Raw genomic sequence first — 15,931 nt, 5'->3', positions numbered from 1 at the left:
GATGTCCCCATGAGAGACCAATTTAGCCCATGACCACAGTGGGAAGGCTCTCTCACTCCAGCATGTTGGTATTGGAATGGATTATTTTGATAAATACTGATTTCATATATAACATTCATATCCAACTAAAAATCCACCATGGGAGAGGTTCCTAGTCATGTCATGATATTGTTTATGTACTCTCTTTTAAATTATCCCAGACATTCCTGGCTCTGTCACACAGTCATCAGATTCTTTGGGGCAGGGATTAAGTATTTGCTTAATTTGTGTTTGTATTTTGTTTTTTACTTTTTTCCCCTGTTATTAATGTTTGAGGAGGTGCGATGTCTTTCAGATCACAAAAGGAAAGGTTATCTGGGTGTGGATGAATATCCTTTGTTCTTCTAATACCTGACTCATATATATCAAGAAATGGGTAATAAAACTATAATTTCAGAAAGGATAAGACCTTCTTCCTGTGAAACTCCAAAAAAGCTCACCAAATGCTACAGGAGAATTTTATTGTTGTCTTTGAAACACATTCAGAACTTAATTCCTGTTCTAGACAGATGCAACACCTTGGCCTGGACTTTTGTTTGGGTCTTTGTTTTGTAAATATAAATGCCCATCAAAGTAAATTTCATCAGTAGGAAGTGCAGTGCAATGTAAATGGTGTTGGAGAGTTTTGGCCAGTTTTGTGGTCATAGTTGCCTACACAGTTCAGTGTCTTGGGGCAAGAAAATCTATATTACCTTGAGCAGTTTTGTAAATAGTGGGCATGTTCTATTAAATTTTGCTTTAATGCTCAAAAGAAGTTTATTCCACTGAATGCTTTTCCTCATTCCTTTTCCATATAAGCACTGTATGTATACACACATATCTGTAGACACATAAATCCTAAATAAGTTTATAAATTGAACCAGGAGATTCGGAGTATTATGCTTTCCAGAGTAAATAGGTTTTTGAAAAAAAAAATGTTTAACTTTAGCTTTCAGGGCACCGGATGAGATATGCGGCATTGGATACACATTTCCCAGTGCTGGGGGAGCCCAAATTCTACTGTATTTCAGGGGCACCAAACCACTGATTCTGACTAAACTATTTGTGATCTGACTTACTTTCACGGTCACGTGTCAAATGAGGATATTTGAAAATTAGTCTGTAGAATCTGAATAAGAAAATATTCCAGTATCTTCTGATACCTTTGAACACAGCTTTTCCATGGCTTAAAATCTCACTATACTGAGGAAAGCACTGAGAGTAATTTAAGTTTGAGTAAAGAAAGAAGCAGTCTTTTTTACTTTAAAGGAATATTGCCTGCTTCTTGAGATTATTGAATTTTCATTCCAGTGTAGAGAGAAGCAGTATATAGCCAAGATGAAACAGAAAGCTTAATAGGCACTGTATCTCTTGATGTTTATAGCAACTTAGGCAACAATCTTAAAAGACACCGAATTGGGTTCTAAAATACTGACCCAAATGAATTGGGAGGAGATAGCTCTTGCAACAGTGCTGCCACATGTGCCATTCATTAATGTAATATTAAAATATTACATAATTCTTAATTTTTTTATTAAATTGAAAATTGCATGTGTTGGAGAATAATGGGAAATCATAGAATCACAGGATAAGTTGAGTGGGAAGGGACCCACAAGGGTCATTGAGTCCAGCTCCTGGCCCTGGACATCCAACAGTCCCAGCCTGTGTGCCACTGGGAGAGGGGGTCCAAATGCTCCTGGATCTCTGGCAGCCTCAGGGCCATGACCATTTCATGGGGAGCCTGGGCAGTGTTCCACTACCCTTTGGGGGAAGAACCTTTTCATAAAAAAGGACTGGCATTTATTTTTTCAGCAAGAGGCTACAATAATTGAAATCTTGTAAGTACCTTGATTACGTGCAAAATGAATTCTCAGAGAAAGTAAGTGTGATTTTCTTAACATGACAAAGATGTGTATCTATTCCACGTTTAAAATTGTTAAGGAAACTGTCACAATTCTGCTTGGAGGCAAGGGGGACTTGTCTATTACTTTTGAAGAGGTTTAGCTTGGCAAAAGGATTTTGCTGTCCAGGTGAGTTAAGTGGTGTTACTCCTTGTGAACACCTCAGGTTGTTGCAGAGTACTTGTTATTGTCAGGCACTAGGTGGCCTGCTTGCTAAAACATCGTAATGAAGCCTTCTGCAGACAATTTGCAAAAGCACTGCGTGAAAAATGAGTAAATAAAAATGCATTTTTAATTTCTAATAGAGGCTAAGGCATTTAAACTTGCCGATGCAAAGCTCCAAACACGTGGAAATCTGTAGGTACTGTAACCTACCTGAAACCAACTCAGCACACAATTATTTTGTTCTTGTCTTGCAGACAATATTTAGACAAAAGATCAAAGTTTTCCACTGAAGATGAGATACTGACATGTATATTCTCTATATTCTCTAAATCATAAGCTCCTTGTTCCTTTGAGGGAAGGTAAAAGCTGGTAAATGAAATATAATATAGCATTTGGTTTAGCAACCTGATGGTTTGGTGTGTTATGCCCAGAAACATGAAAAGGGTCAGTATTTATAGTTTCTTAAGGGCAAATATAACACTGGTGTTCCAGGAACTAGTTGTACTCAATCTCATGTACAGAAAACCAGAATTAAGAGCATTAAACAAGGCAAGACCTCTCTGGCTTTTTCTTGTTGATTTGGTTTGGTTTGGAGTGACAGAAGGCTGGACAAGACCTGTGATCTTTCAGTGTTGCCACCTGAGTCCTATGCTGCTACAAACCACATTAAACTGTGTTTTTCAGCAATTTTGAGGTTTTTCATTTGTTGTTGTGTGACTCTTGTTAGTGTCAGTGGATGTGTGGTGATCACTCAGTTTGAGCTTTAGATATTGAAGTTTAAAAAAAAAAAGGTATCTATTTAAAATGTAATGAAATAATAATTTCAATAACAAGTCTTTGTTGAAATAGTTTTGCTGTTGAATTGAATGGCTAAAGTGATTAACCACAGAACGATTTCAATGTGATTATTGAGCTTCTTTATTTCAGGTCAAATGCACGACTAATGAGAGGGGAGACTGGAAAGATCATTTTATTTACCATTGATAGAATTCTAGAATATTAATGGTTAAGAAGGGTGCAAATTTTTGCTGTTCTGCAGAGGCCACATGAGAAGAATGTGTCTGAACAAAGGGATGAACATAATCTCCATTCCACACAACACTGTTGTGGCCATCAGCTTGAAAATTTATCTTGCACATGTTTTTCAACTGAATTCCCCTAATGTCTCTCTTCTAAACCAGATAAATGAACAAACAAGAAAAAGCCCTATTTGCACTGATTTCTAATTGTACAGGAAAGGGCATTGTGTGTCTTGTGTAATTACATGTTTCAATTTCTCCTGAAATCATACTAATTTAAACAATGAATTCAGGTAATCAGTTGTATTATTCTAGGACAGGAAAGATATTTCAACCTGATATTTGTGTCCTTTATTCTGAGTAAGGGTAGAACACACCAGCAAATGCATGGTAGAATATGGTGTGTTCCAAGAACTTTTGGGGTTTTTTTTCTCCAAGAAAATATTGCATCCCAATAGAAGAGGAAATATAAGAGCTTGTTGTTTTGTGATTTGATCAAAAAGTGTATTCCTCCTCACTTCAGCCAAGTCTGAGCATGAATCTCTTGAATTGGTTTCAAAGAAAGCAGACTTGGCAGGATTCCTCAGGTTACAGAGGACAATTCTCCATTTAAAGCAGTGCAGCATCCATCCACACTGGACCAAGAAATAAAGTGCCTCCTCAAACTCTGCCAAAGAGACAAAAAATCTGTGATATGTGGCTCACACACACACAAATGTCCTGTCACTAAAGCTTGTAGGAGAAGCAGTGAACAAATTACTGATGCATAGAGGAATATCACTGCGTCATACTGCCTATAGGGATATCATGCCTGGATATCAGAAAATAGGTGTGATGTACTGCATCACATCAAACACAGCAGAATTTTATTAGGAAAACAGATCTGCAAACTCTTTATGTACTGGTATATTTGAAAAAAAAAAATCAGTGTATCTTATAATTTTGTGTATACATGGGACCAGCACCATGAAGTTGCAACAGGAATTCTGTCTACTTTTCAACATCACAGCACCTTAACTACTCCAGTTTCTATACCTGAATAGAACTTTGTCCTAGGGAATTTTGATGTGGTGCATTTAATAAATAGCTTATATTCCACACAACTGCAATCCTAACAAATCTTAGTAACAGAACATCAAATTTTCTTAACGAGGATGTGAATGTCATTAAGTTCTGAGCTTTTATTTTACTGGAAATCATTAGGACTTCTGACTGACACATCATCAGATGTTAAAGATTTGAAATATTATTATTTTCTCTATTCATTTAATCACAAATCAATATTTCTGCTCCTTATACCAGTAATTGATGGAGCAGTTAATCTTGTCACTGTTGTTCTTCCATCTTGTGAAGCAACATATAATTATGTCCTTGTGTCACTTGTGTTGATCTTGTTTAAGAGTTCAAAACAACCTCTGCATAGAAAGGAAAACATCAATTTTCTTGGCAGGTCTTGGATTTGGAGGCATAATTAGCTGATGTAAAGGAACAGTCTATTAGTTGTGTTTGCATGACATTTCTATTACAACCCTAATATAAATATCTAATTTCCAGAAATAATCAAAATCTCTTTGGTCACTTTTAGTTTCTTGAAACAGGCAAAGTAACCAAAATGTAAACCATGATAAAACTTACAAAGGAGACAGTATTTTGTACAACCTCATGTTATTAAAAATCCTCTAGGTTGTAATTTTTTCAGCTAATAGATTAGTTTTTCTTTTGTGGTGTTTTTTGTACCTTTTTTTGACTAAGTCATAAGCTGTTATCTAGTGGAAAAGCCACTCCATTTATAGTTATAGCAAAATTTTTTTTCTCACTTGGGTTTGTGGAGTAGGAACATGACTTTTACACAAAAGAGAGGAAGAAGGATATATGTCTATTTGAAACTTGAATCATCATTTACACTACTCCTTTAAATTTCTCATGTGATTTCTGCTTTCAAGAACTAATATATGATTTTCTTAAAGAATGTTCTGCATAGTGTACCAGTAATGATAGAATGCATCAAGGCTTCATGCTATTAGGTGGGAAAATGTGCTTTGATAGGACTTTTAAAAGTTTTTCCATGAGCATGGTGACCTACAGGACTTTGATATATGGATGCACACTGCTGTCATTATTAGTTGTACCTTTTGAAGCTATTTACACTGTTGCACTGTATCAGAAGAAGGGGAATGAATGGGTGTAGAGGAAGGCAATAAAGGTGGCCTCACCCCTGATAAGTAACAGTTTATAGGGAAATAGCATCTGAAATATTCCAGATTTCTCTCTTTTCCATTACAAGCCTGGGTCTCTGCACATCACTAGTGTCTGGAGGTCACTGATAGTAAGCTGGCCCCACCGAGTCAATGGAAATGCATATTTCCAGCCAGAAATGTTTTGTCCACCTTGTAGAAGCTTACTGCTTTGTCCACCTTGCGTTTCCCACTATTTGAGTATGGTTTATGAAAGAGCTGCAGTGTCTTTATGAACTTTATGGCTCTGAGCAAAATGTTACAAATCAGGTTTTCTGAGCTTGTTAAGCAACAGCTTTACCACGACAAGCTTCAAGAGCATGGCCTGACCTTTGTAATACAATCTAAAATTAAACATTTAATGCTGACACATAACAGTTTATCCAAATATTTAATAAAGCTCTCTTGTTGAGGTGTGTTGGCAACTTAACTTTTTGCTTGAGTTAAGGAATTTTATTTCCAGAACTATAATTCCAGCAAACTTTGTAAAACCTAGAGAGGATACCACTGGTTTCAGTGGGCTTTGAATCAATTTAATTGTTGACCAGAACTTCCACTTCTTAAACCATATTTACTACACAGGTAAAACAAAATTTAAAGTATCAGGCCATGCACATCAAGTTGCTGTAACAGATTTTAAACTATCCTTATAATTCTGTTATACCCGATGTTGTGACTCTTCTTGCTGAGTAGTTTTTTGTAGAAGTAGTTTGACTGTTTTTTTGCTAGCTGCTGTTTCCTAAAGCAAAAGCTCTATCATCTCCATGGGATGATTTAGTTTTCAATCCCCTTTCCCCAGTCACGTCAGTGCAGAATTCTCTCTGGCACAGAATTTGCTTTGAGAAGCAGTCCATGTGTTTGCAGTCTCTGCAGCAGTTTGGGGATCTGTCAGGATGGGAGGCATTCACCAGAACAGTGGAATGATTCCGGTGTCATTTTGCTTTTAAGATAACAGAGGAAAAGACTTTACATTTTTATGAATGTAAACTATAAAACTGAAGAAGAATTTTTATTATTTAAAAAAGTGTTTATTGTTATTTTGTTGTCAGACCACCAGCTGAGGCAGGCAGTAATTCCCATCACAAGGCTTCCATGGCTAAAGATGATGATTTGTCTTTGTGTTCATGGAACAAAAAATAAATGGTTTTCCTAGGAACTTTCTGAGGGTCATGGAGGAAGTGAGAATGCCCTGATCAAGAACCACCCTGCCCCAGGTCAGGAAGGGGAGAGGAATTTGTACATCATCTGCTTTTGGTTGGTCTTCTGATATAACCCAAACCTCTGACATAAAACCCAAATTCTTATATTGTTCTGTCCTTGGAAAAGCCTTCCTCTCCAGTCACCTCCTCTTAGGAGTTTTCTATTGCACAGTGCCATGTTTTATTCATGTGGTATGTTTAGATAGGGCCAGTTATCTAAAAAATGTGTTGATTGCTTCTCTGCTCAGGGGCCCATCCATAAATGATAAGAAACTTCCTTCCAAGATGTGCAATTAGTACTCAAGTTCATGGTACTCTTGGAGCTTCCAGAGTTTATGATTTATAAAGATGTATTCTCATGTATGGTATCCATATGTTGCCTGTGACAGCTTTGGGCAGGCGTGGTAATTAGGCTCTTAATTGGTGAGATAGATGTAAGGTATAGAATACGCAATTTATGGTGTATTTGATACTTTAAACTCTTGACTAGTACCTTACAGTTTGATTCTAATTTGCATTCAAGATATCTTTAAGAAGAACAAAAAAATCCCATATGAAAAAGATCAGCTCTTCTGCTACTGGATAAAAAACCTGATTTTATTTTTTTGGGTATGTTCTGCTAAGGCAAAGAGAAACTGATGAAAACAGCAAAGTTTTGATATCCTTTTGGAGTCCAATATATGTAATCTGGCACCCAGTAGAACTTTTTTCTCCTTCAGAAATTGGTGCAACTAGTGGAAAATTCCAGATATCCAGATATATTTAAGAATGACAAATATAAATAGAATACTTTTTTTTCCCCTGTGGGCCATGACTTTTTTAAAAAAGAAAAATAGCAATATAAATAGTTTTTGTGTTTCTTTTTAGATATTTTGGGAACAGTGCTTTCTGCTCTCACAAATGGTTAAATGAGAAGTAAATTACTATGGTTTCCTCTGTGTGTGGAGCTCAAGGGGTTGGAAGAAGGTGACTGATTCCTGCTCCTCTGGAATTCATGGAATGCATGTGCCTGGGCTCTTGGCAGAATTGTGTTTGGAATAAGCAGGACAGTATAACACAATACTACCAATATCATCCCTGCCCTGATTCACTACTATTGGAACTGTTCAGTAGACGCTCTGAAATGTGGATTTTACCTGTGAGAAATGAAAATTATTAACTGGCAGTGAGGCAGTAAAGCAAAATGCATTATGTATGAAACAGGTGATCTTGACAATTGCCATTGCATAAGATTTGACACAAATGACTGAAATCAGATTGACTTCCATTTTTAAACAAATAAAAATATGTTTTATGTTGGAGTGCATCCAACAGCCACATATGTGGTTCCACAGAGTTTCTTATTGTGGTCCCATATTCTCTTGCCAGTGGTTCACAGATGATTTACCTTTTGTTTGTTTTAGCAGAGATTTAATTTTCAGATTTGAGGCATGAACAGGTTTTCAAGTACCAAAACCAGAGCAATTTCCACTTTATTGGTAAACTGTATTCATGTAGTACAAACATACAAATAAAATGCAAAGAAAATGACATATGAATCATACCATTAACAAGTTGATTTTTTGTAAAGTTTTTAGAAGTCAGTAATTGAATTATAGTGAATATATATTTGAATTTGCAGAGCAGTGTTGTGTTCACTTTGGAGTTGTAATGGTCTGCAGCTTTGTAGGGGTTTTTGGTGCTGGGTTTGGTTTGGTTTCTTGGGTGTTTTTTACTCTTCTTTTATTTTATTTTTGTATTTGTTCAGGCCCCACTTTTTCTTTCTAAGAAAATGAAAATAGCCATCAGAGAGAGATCTTCAGCTTTTTTTCCAAGATTTCTGTTCTTAGCTTTTGGTTTTTATGCAGTTCCAATGCAAAAATGTTCCACTACTATAAGCAGGACCATTTCCTGGTGTCACTGGTATATAAATAAATTTGACACTGCATATTCTCAGAGGTCTCTGAAATAAGTGACATGATATTTTTAAAGTATTTCCTGGGTGGCTGCTACATGCATTTTCCCAAATGTGGACTGTACTGTACTTACTCTTCTAGTAAAAAAAAAAGGACTTCAGCTTTAAAAGGGATTAATTTTCAACAATTAAAATAAATTATTCCTTATGCTGTATATCAGTGTGATTGAGTTTAATTTGTTCAGCATGCTCACTGCTTGTTGTGTATTTATAATTCTGTTCACTGTTTCCAGCATTTTGATACAAGTTTTAATCAACAGTCTTCCTATTATTAGCAGATTACTACCAGGAATAAAGAATTCCATCTAAGAATTTATCAGTTGCTTGTTTTCCACACCTTGGCTGCTTCTTCATGTAGCTTGAAGAACCTGTGTTTTGGTCATTAACGTTTTATTTCCTCAAGTGAAGAGCATTTCTTACCCCCTGTGATGGACAAATAATAAAAAAGACTAAAAATACTCTATTTTTAAAAAGACCCTGAATCAGGAAAGCATGCAACTGTAAGCAAGCTGTGCCTCTCACTTAATTCTTTTGTTGACTTAAATGGATGTGGGGTGATGTTTTCTCCTGGTGATAAGAATTTCCAGTTTCATTTTGTTCATCACTGAAGAAAAATCAAATTAAAGAAACCTCATTGAAGTCAGCACCATCAAGCTCATAAAAAATAGATCAAAGAATGAATCAGTCCCTTAGTGGATTTAGAGTAAAATCATATGAGGGAATGAATTTGAAAGCCCTGATAATATAACAAATTGTCTGTTTCTCTTTGAGGTAGGTCTTTTTCTTTGAATATGATAATGAAATATCCTGTGTAGGGAGTGGATCCTGTGGATAAATATTGATGGCTGCAAATAATTTGTGTTTGAAACACCATGGAGCATGACAGTGAGTTGAGATGGGTTGGTGGCATTTGTACCTTAAAAAAAAATGAGGGGGAATTTCTGTCAGGCAACAGCTTTGTGGTGTTTCTTATTGTCATCAAAACCTGTAAAATACCTGTAATTTCTGTACCTTTTTAAAAATCAGTCCCACCAAACCCAGCCAGTTCCTCAAATGACACCTGGATAGGGTGGTGACAGAGGGGAGACCTTGCTGTGTGCAGCCAGGCCAGTGGCTTATGGCAAGCAAAAAAACCCGCCAAAAAACCAAAAAAACAAGCAAACCCCCAAAAAACCCAAAAAAGCCCCCAAAAAACCCCCAAAAAATCACCAACAAAAAACAAAACAAAACAAACCAACAACAACAACAACAAAAAAAACCCCAAAACAAACAAACAAACAAAAAAACCCAAACCAAAACAAAAGACCCACCAACCCAAATCCAGAAAAACACCACACCACAATCCAACAGCCAAAACCACAAACACTAAAAACTTACAGCATCAAAACGTTCCCACTTTGGGATAAAGCTAAAATCCATATCAGCATGGTGCAAGAATTCAGAACCTGTGCAGAGCTGCCTAATTGTCAGTGGACACTTTGGAGGGAGCCCCAGTGAAGTGGAAGAATTACAAATAGCTCACTCGTCAGTGAAATAACGTAATAATCGTGGTATTGACTGACAGATGGAGCTGTATCATGGGGATCTTTTGCTCTGAGAAACACCATTTTAATACAGGGATTTAAATACTCCTGTTAAAGGAGCCCATGGTGGATTAGCAGCAAATGAAAAGGATATGATATTGAAAAAGTGTCGTGTGCTAGCTAAATTTGTCCAAGTAATTAAAATAGGTTCAGGAATATAAAGATAAGAATGGGAGTGATATTTTCAGGATTTCTTCTCTACTATGATTTTAATAATTGGATATTGATGTAGCTTTGAACTTCAATAATCCTAATTTTTGGAAATATGATACCTTTTTCTTTGAACTTGATATAGCAGTTACAAAATATTATCACAGCTTGTTTGTTCTACTGTAATTCAAATCTGAATCCAAGTATCAAGAACTGTTTTTCTCTAATCTGACATGGACACCTGAACTCTTCTACCTCCTTTACTACTTTTCTGAGATCCTCTTAAGGAAGGTATAACAACTTCTGTAAAAAGGTAAAGGAATTCTCACTCAGGTGGGACCAGATGGAGCCTTGTGTATAAAGAACAGGTTTGGCTTTTCTACCTTCACATCCTGCTCCATTAGTTGGTTACAGTTTTTATATTCTCTCTTTCTAGGTGTGATTTGACAGCTGCTATTTGAAGATGATAACAAATGGTGCTAATATTTAAATGACACCATTAATATTTGATGTTTTGGAGAAAAGGCAGGTATATTTGAGTGCACAGACAGTCAGATGAAGAAAAGCAAGTTGAAACGTCTTTTTCCTCTCCTCCCCTCCATCTTGTCCATCTGGGCCATTTGCCTTCCTAGTTGGGAAGTCAACAGCACAGACAGCAATGCATTCTCTTGAAAGCTGGGAAAATGGCTTGGCAAGCTTCATGGTCACCTTCTGTTAAACAATTTGATTTGTTCTTCTTTTCTTTTTTTTTTTTTTTTTTTTTTTTTTTTTTTTTTAACTGCCTTAAAAGCATGAGCGAGTGCTGGAACCTGTGAAAGGTCCTTCAGACTTGGGCTGCTCTATTCAGCCTTCTGTACTTTTGTGTTGCCTCAGTGTTCCATGCTGGAACACTCAGATTTCATAAATGCCTTTGCTTGCTAGAAAGTGCCTCTTGCTCCTGTTCCTTGCATTGCTGTTGCCATAGTATCCCTATCAGTGCTATGGCACAAATGACAGGCAACGTACAGCTATGACTTTATAAATAGGATTCTGGAAGAACAACAGTTTCCTCACGACATAAGATATTCTACTCTTATCCAAGCAGCAAAATTGTGTCACTTTGGGATTTTTTCCTCCTTAAAGGCCTACAGCTCTGGAACAGAGCTTCAAGACTGTTACTAGAGTTATTTTGAAAGAAAAGAGACAATTTTTAAAAAATAGTGTATTATACAGAAGTTCAAACATTGTAAACCATTGTTGGTTGTTTTCTCCTGCTAAACTTACACTGTATTACATGTCTATACCCTTTAGTCACTCAGGAGAGTTTGTGACAGCAAAAGACACCACAAAAAGTCATGTTAGTGTTTATCTAACATGGTTTACAAGTGTGCTCTGCTGTTTTTTCATGCTTTAAAGTATTTTCTTTACTATGACACAAAAAGAATTTCAATGGAGTGGTTCAAACTTGGTTTAAAGTAAGTAAAAATATGCATAATAACGTAATACCAAGTACCACCCTGCAGTTTTCCTTACAGAACTCTTTTGAGTCCTGCTGTTGTTCTTTTATAATCCCTGGAAACTCCGCTGCAGATGAAACTTGGGTTAAAACCTTATAATTTAGTTTGAATATAAAGTATCTCCTGGTACGATCTTAACTTCCAGAACTGATTCAGGAATATTGCTGATAAATTCTTTAGATTGTTGCATTTATGTATTCATCTTCATATTGCTTTGTTTAAAAAAAAAAGTCATTATTTTAATGTATTATGTATTTATTTGGAAGAATTCTATACCTGTTTATACAATATTTTTATATCATTATCATTTATAATCAATACTTGCATCAGTATTGCCATAGAACAATTTCAGATAAGGGCTAGAATTCGGTTTTTATTTATGGCTAGTGTTGGCTTTTTTTTCTTTCGTTTCCTCCTCTCAGAAATGTAAATTTAAGATATTATTCTATAAACATCAGGATTTGAAGGGTTTTTTTTTTTACCCCTGTTGTATTATTTTTCATTTTAATTTGCAATAGAGAGGAAGAAGTGGCAAAATAGTTCCTTCTAGTATGCAAAAAACATGGAACCATTCTGATTTTTCTTTTTTATTATTTTTTAAGGCAGCATTTTAGGTATCAGCTTTTCACTGTAAGTCATGCATTTTTATTTGTGTTTTCCATAGGAAACAATGTAAATATATTTTTTTTCAGTAGTAATGGATACAAAGTTGTGCTTTCCTGAAATTAGGGCTCTCTGCAGGTCAAATGTATGTGGGCAATTACTTCAGTGGGGTGACAATTGCTGGAGCTGCATTTAAAGAGATATAGGATAATTAATAAATAAAATTATAACAACCAAACTAATAAACTTGTACACTATCACAAAGTCATTCATTAGGCTCACACTGCCACCATGATGTTACTGTAATGATCATCAGGAGCTGCTGATGACTTATTTGCCTATTTAGAATGTCATATTACACTGTTTTATAAAATGCTGTTGGTCCTACACTATTGCTTCACTCTGGACACCTGGTTGGTGCTGCTGCTTTGGGTGTTGTTAATCCCTGAATTCCAGTGACAAATCGGGGAATTCCTGAAATGCCACACTCTTCTCCCCCATGTTAGAATTCCCTCCAGGTTCACTGAATTACGCAGGGAGCAAAGCTTTTTCTGTAAGAGGAGACTTGCAGCATTGGGCTTCTATTTAACGTATAACCATGAAAACTGAATCATTTTATCCTTTTGTATAATCATGAAGCCAGAAAATGCTGTCCAGTTAAGTGCTGCTGATGTGGGGATCGACCCTGCAGATCGAGTTGGAATGTTCTTTTATCTGTCACTTGTTTCCAACCCAAAGCAGTCTGCAGTGTTTAAATGGAATAGCAATATTAATTGTTCCTAATCTGTTTCACTGAAAAATCAAAGGATTTAGTCTAAATTACCCTGCAAGTGGCACTGCTGAAAGGCAGTAACTAGGGGGTGAAGGCAATTACTGGCATCAGTAATTTCTTCAACCACTGCAACTTGATCCGCAGAAGTAAATCAATCTATGCTATGACAGGGAAAATAAAATGAGAAGAGACAGGAAACAAAATTGCACTTTTTGCTGCACAGTGAAAAGAATGTAGGTGTGTTAGCACAGATATATTTGAAACAGATACTAACCTGATGGGAGCTAAGATTTCATTTACGAGAAAAATCACTTTACATAGAACACTTGAACATTTACCTTAGAGAAATGCTATCCTAGCGGATCCTAAATTCTGGAATGGCCAAATTATGTAAAGATTAGGCAAATATTCTATGCATGGAATTCAAGAGAGTGATTTATCTCTTAAAAATTCTTGGCTGAACGCTGTATGCAGCTACACAGATATCTGTGTGTACCTGTGAGTCTTCCTCTTGCATCTCTCTTGAGGTTGTTAACAACCTCAAGAAGGGAATATATTGTTATTCAGAAACCAGCTTGGAAAGCACAGATTTTTTCCTCTGTGCAGAACAAGTGTGTATCTCCCTTTAAAGGTATTGGTGTTCCAGGGTACTATGAACAGGCATCACCAAATATAAAATTATGTGAAATTTCTTTAAGTTCACTAGGCTGGTTTCCACACATCGTTGGCTGAAGTTCACCAGACTGCATTTAGATAATAACATTTTCTTGCCAGTTTAGGTTCCTGAATTAAAAATATCCAGATTTCTTTGTTGTTGTTAACAAACATTACATAATTTTGTCAGTGCAAAACCTGGGGGGAGAATTAAGACAAGTGTTCTTCTAGACCCATGTTTAAGCAAGAGGTATAAAAAGATCTGGTTCTCAGCAGATGGTTGCTTGCAAACTTCTTGCCTACTTTTTTCTTAGGAAACAACAACAACAACAAAACACACACAAAAAAAAAAAAAAAAAAAAAAAAAAAAAAAAAAAAAAAAAAAAAAAAGGACAATGTGGTAGAGAGATCGAAGGAAGAGATTTTCCTAAGGCGCAAAGGAAAATCTCATGAAAATCTCATGAAAATCTCATGCTGGAAATAGGGGATTCCTGTACTTATTTCTTCATTCAACAGGATCCAGCCCTAAAATTCTTACCTCAGTATTTAGTTAAGACTTTCAAGTAAAAAGTTGTGGAAGGAAGGATTTTTTAGGAAGGATTAAGTAAAATGTTACTTTTTTAATGAGGTTTTCAAACAGTTCTTGTTGCTGTTGTTGTGGGAAATGTTCTCCTTTAGTGTCTCTTACACTTTAGGAACACAGTATTTTGTGACATTTAAAGGATTTTCCTTTTCTCCTTTCCCAGCTACTCCTGGCGTTCTACACGAATACCCATTAGTCATTCTGGAGATGGACTTACTGTCTGGAACCTACCTCTTGGCAGTCTTGTTGGCCTGCATTGTGTTCCAATCTGGCGCACAGGAGAAGAATTACACCGTGCGGGAAGAACTGCCTGAAAATGTCCTCATTGGCAATCTGCTCAAGGATCTCAACCTAACGCTGGACCCAGACGTGCCCCTGTCCTCCCCGCTGCAGTTCAAGCTCGTGTACAAGACTGGGGATGTGCCCCTGGTGAGGGTGGAGGAGAACACGGGGGAGATCTTCACGGCTGCCAACCGCATCGACCGCGAGAAGCTGTGCGCCGGCATCTTCAGCGAGAACCGCTGCTTCTACGAGGTGGAGGTGGCTGTTCTGCCCGATGAGGTATTCAGACTGGTCAAGATCAGATTCCTAATAGAGGATATAAATGACAATGCCCCTCTTTTCCCCTCAACGGTTATTAACATCTCTATCCCTGAGAACACAGCCATTAATTCCCGCTACTCGGTCCCATCTGCCATCGACCCGGACATCGGCGTGAACGGTATCCAGCATTATGAGCTCCTCAAGGTGGGTTTCTTTCATCTTTCCCTGTTGCTGTCTGTGTTGTTGTCCTCCCACAAGTGCTGCCAGTCCTCACCAACCCTTCAGAAACCCAAAGCTGTGTACTGCACTCAGTAACAGAAACCCAAAGCTGTGAACTGCAGTTGCAGTACAGTGCAGGTCCGTGTTAGAATGCGAGACTGTAGCCCTGAGTGCCTTCCAGTACATCTTACCCTCACTCTGTGGGAAGCTGTTTATGTATATATATAACTGTGTAACAGTGTGATGAAACATCCACCTCTCCGTGAGCTCCCCACTAGCATTCACTGTGTTTGTACACTTTGGCTGACAATCTTCTTGGACCATTAAAAATGTGTCCTTATTGCTACTAACACAACAATGCTAAGTGCAGAAGTATTTTGTACTGTCCAATTTTTATGGAGACTTTTTTTTAATGCCTCTCTTGCACTAGTGTTGGACTTGAACAGTAGAACTTGGCCCAGAAGTTGATGTGATTCTCATCTGTGTACTGATGAGCTACTCCAGAGGGAAAGAGTCTGTTTGTCAAAGCAACTTTTTAAAATCTGGGTTGTAGCAGTTCCAAGATGTGCATGGATGGAAGGAGAACAGTGCCAGTGACCTTGAGCAGATATTTCATATTCTCACTTCATATATTCCTTCTAGCAAGTTACAGGGGAACTGAGATTAGGGAACAGAAGAATAACATAACGTGATGTTTTTAAACAAGAGTGTGTGATTGTTAAATAAATGATCGCTTTCGTTTGAATTTACTGAAACAAACTTAAGAACAGGAAAGAAACCTACCCTGAAACTGTTGGGCCGAAGCTGAAATTGCCCTCACTTTCTTTGATTTGGAATA

At 37.0% G+C, this 15,931-nt stretch overlaps 1 protein-coding gene across 5 annotated transcripts in view; it reads left to right on the top strand.

Annotated features, from left to right (window-relative positions):
- LOC134564650 (protocadherin-11 X-linked-like) overlaps positions 1-15,931 on the top strand; it is a 438,831-nt gene that overhangs the window by 30,076 nt on the left and 392,824 nt on the right. For 2 of the 5 annotated variants that reach the window (XM_063423635.1, XM_063423634.1), the window contains exon 1: positions 11,802-15,078. In XM_063423635.1, coding sequence (XP_063279705.1) covers positions 14,413-15,078 — 666 coding nt within the window. In that variant the 5' untranslated portion in view covers positions 11,802-14,412. Of the gene's footprint in view, positions 1-11,801; positions 15,079-15,931 lie in introns of those variants that run through there. The other 3 variants (XM_063423638.1, XM_063423639.1, XM_063423636.1) reach the window with 3 other exon arrangements.

This window comes from Prinia subflava, chromosome Z, assembly GCF_021018805.1.
Source record: "Prinia subflava isolate CZ2003 ecotype Zambia chromosome Z, Cam_Psub_1.2, whole genome shotgun sequence".
In the NCBI taxonomy this organism is placed as follows: Eukaryota; Metazoa; Chordata; class Aves; order Passeriformes; family Cisticolidae; genus Prinia; species Prinia subflava.
This window is presented reverse-complemented; position numbering and strand designations above follow the sequence as displayed.